The 3,546-nt window shown below is 46.8% G+C and overlaps 1 protein-coding gene across 1 annotated transcript in view; it reads left to right on the top strand.

Moving 5' to 3' along the window:
• Positions 1-380: 380 nt before the first annotated feature.
• Positions 381-3,546, top strand: part of LOC310773889 (phospholipid phosphatase-related protein type 3-like) — a gene marked incomplete at both ends in the record, with an annotated part of 17,498 nt that continues 14,332 nt past the window's right edge. Inside the window, 3 exons of the mRNA XM_083633885.1 lie at positions 381-461; positions 1,007-1,192; positions 3,426-3,546. The exon at positions 3,426-3,546 is cut by the window's right edge and continues 9 nt beyond it. Coding sequence (XP_083490011.1) covers positions 381-461; positions 1,007-1,192; positions 3,426-3,546 — 388 coding nt within the window. The remainder of the gene's footprint in view (positions 462-1,006; positions 1,193-3,425) is intronic.

Consider the following 3,546-nt stretch of genomic DNA (forward strand, 5'->3'; position numbering starts at 1 on the left):
TTGAAATGTGACCATTATCCAGATAACCTATCCGGATACAGGTCACATTGAAAGAAAACAGGTGTAAATGGGGTGTACCATACACTAGAATACTTTGAAAAGACTCAGAAAATACTTTTAAAAGACCAATGGATGCCCAACCAAGCCTGAGGTAACACGGGGGCTCAAACCTGCGACCCTCATGTTGATAGGCAGGCAGAGAATCCCACTGCACTACCCTTCAAGTGTTTCATTCGTCAAATAAGTCCTGGCCTGGCAGAACCTTCAACATTTTGTGATGTTTTAAGATCTATTGATGATGAAAGTCCATGAAATGTAGTCCACTCTGACACCCCTTTCAATCTGTTCTCCCTACAGGCTGCGACTGGGCCCACCCCAAGATGACCTCCCCCAAAAACAAAGCCAAGAAGAAACCACCAAAAGACAGCATGACGCTGCTGCCCTGCTTCTATTTCGTGGAGGTACATTTGTGTGTGTGTGTGTGTGTGTGTGTGTGTGTGTGTGGTGTGCGTGTGCGTGTGCGTGTGCGTGTGTGTGTGTGTGTGTGTGTGTGTGTGTGTAGACAGATTGGATGTACAGTACTGATGTCATTATTTCGATAAACCAACACTCATTCCACATGACTCACTGTTACAGGATCAATGAATGAATCAGTCTTGCTAACATATACTGATACCAAAACTCAATATGTGTGTGTATATGTGCACACGGGTGCGTGTGTGTGTGAGTGTGTGTGTGTGTGTGTGTGTGTGTGTGTGTGTGTGTGTGTGTGTGTGTGTGTGTGTGTGTGTGTGCACGCATGTTTGTCACTGTGATGAGAATACTGTATAGATGTAAGATTGAATCCCTACACTGCACGCAAGCAAATATTAAATGCTAGTCACTCTTTGCTTTATCCTCGTCCTTGTGCGTGGGGCGGGCGACTCGGGCGAGTGTATTTATGTGTGTGTGTGTGTGCGTGTGTGTGTGTGTGTGTGTGTGTGTGTGTGTGTGTGTGTGTGTCCAGCTGCCCATCGTCTTGTCCTCTCTGGTGTCCCTGTACTTCCTGGAGCTGACAGATGTGTTGTCCCCGGCGATGGTGGGCTTCCGTTGCCATGACCGCGACCTCTCCATGCCCTACGTGGAGACGGGCGATGAGCTCATCCCTCTGCTGATGCTGCTGAGTTTGGCCTTCGCCGGGCCCGCTGCCTCCGTAAGTCTGTCTCACACACACACACACACACACACACACACACACACACCGAAGAAATTAACAGCAAAAGCACGTACATACACACAATGTCAAAATTACACATACGGTAGTCTCGCTTGCCAGACTCTCCCAGCAAAGGGGCTGGGAGAGTCTGGCTGGGGACGCTTTCTATCGTGGACTAGAGGGGGAAAAAGGCTGTTTACAGCCATCCACGAACATACCATGCAGGCTGGCTTCATTGCATAATCCACACAATCCTTTTCAGCGTGTAGCAACGAGCTAGCGGATAGCGCTGTTGTTGTTATTGTTTCAAAGGCAGCGGCGCAGGCATTTGAGCTCAGCACATTCGACACGTACAGCAGCAGAGGCATACAGATTCGACACGGGGGGCGTGGAAAGGAAATCCAAATATGGTTGCAGCCGCAGTCAGAGCAGGTCGGAGCCAATGCAGAGCTTGCAGGGAGTGGAATGGGATTTCCATCCGGCACCGACTGAAATGGTCGGCACCAATGAGAGAGCTAAGTGCACCATGCTGCTTCCACCCAGTCAGACTACACATACGGAGACACGCAGACCTGATGTCACGAAAACATACACACATATTATTTAATTCACTAGAAATTACCCCACTTAATATATTGTAATGTCATTTTAGGTTTAATCTCCAATGTACAGTGTAGACAAATGAACGACAACAAACATCTTGTCACTGGGACAAAATCTGATCAAATTATGGGGGTAGGTTATGGGCCCTAATGTGCATCTATTTGGGGGTTCTACACATACCCATCACACACATCACAAAAAGCATTGCCTTCTATTGGTCTGTGATCGGCGAGCTGCGCTATCACTGGACAGGCAACCTGTCAATCACGCCCCAAAGCATAGCCTGTTTTATCATCTATTTGACTCTAAATAGGACCACAATTTACAGACTGAACATCATGCTGGATTGCAGAAGACTTGAAACTAGCGAATGCGACCATAAACTCATTAGGAAAGTGTTTACTGAGGTGAATTGAGAAGTAGGGTCATTTTTCCCATTGCATTCTATGCAATCAGACTTGTTTTTGCAGCCATAGACTGTATAAACATAGACTGTATAAACATAGGCTGTATAAACAGGTGAGTTATATAAAAAGTCACCTCCTGTACAGTTGTCATGAACGGTTAAATTATCTATAGAGACCAAAACCGTTTTTTTAACCAGGGTTAGGTTTAAACATGTTTATTTATGTTGTAAAGTCGGGCATTCTAACACAGGGGTGAATGAGGAATGGCTTTTGCAACCAGCCTCAAGTGGCCCTTCGAGGAACTGCAGTTTTAGGTACTTCCGCGTTGGCCTCATTTTTCGGAAACGGAAGTTGGGGCTTAATATCACACAAATATGCAAACATATGATAGATTCCTGAATACTCATAAAGCAAAATCAGTCTCCCATCAGAAGATCAATGGACACATTGATAAATATACACCTGGCATACCAATTCACACCATGGGCCTTCCAATCGATGCACCCCCCCCCCCCCCCCACACACACACACACACACACACACACACACACGCACGCGCACGCACACTGCTAATCCATCAGCGGCATGGGAACCAGCACACGGCTCATCTATCAGCCTGATTGGAGGTGATCACTATTCAATAGCACCTCACCTCGTCTTTCTCTCTCACTGTAGATCAAGATGGGGGTAAACTGCATATTTTACATTAATAACTCTCTCTCTCTCTCTTTCTCTCTCTCTCACCCACCCACACACACACACACACACACACACACACACACACACACACACACACTCACTCACTCACTCACTCACTCACTCACTCACTCACTCACTCACTCACTCACTCACCCACCCACCCACTCACTCACTCACTCACTCACCCACTCACTCACTCACTCACTCACTCACACACACACACACACACACACACACACACACACACACACACACACACACACTCACTCACTCACTCACTCACTCTGTCTTTCTATCCTACTGTGTACATGATGATGGCAGAACACAGGATATTGAAAATACATTCTTCCTTCCTTCCTTTCTTTCTTTCGCTCTCTAAATAGGACTATCTCTCTCACTGCTTTGCAGGATATATGACGATGGAGAAGCAGCATATTCAAAACAAAATCTCATTTTCTGACTCTCCATTCTCCCTCTGTCTTATTCTGCTGTACACGCTCCACCTCCGTCTCTGTCTGCAGATCATGATGGGGGAGGGCGTGATGTACTGTATGCAGTCCAAAATGAAGGCCTGTCCCAAGTCAGAGAGCAGCATCAACGCCGGAGGCTGCAGTTTCAACTCCTTCCTACGCAGGACCGTGC

This window comes from Poromitra crassiceps (assembly GCF_964638095.1).
Source record: "Poromitra crassiceps genome assembly, chromosome: 3".
Lineage (NCBI taxonomy): Eukaryota > Metazoa > Chordata > Actinopteri > Beryciformes > Melamphaidae > Poromitra > Poromitra crassiceps.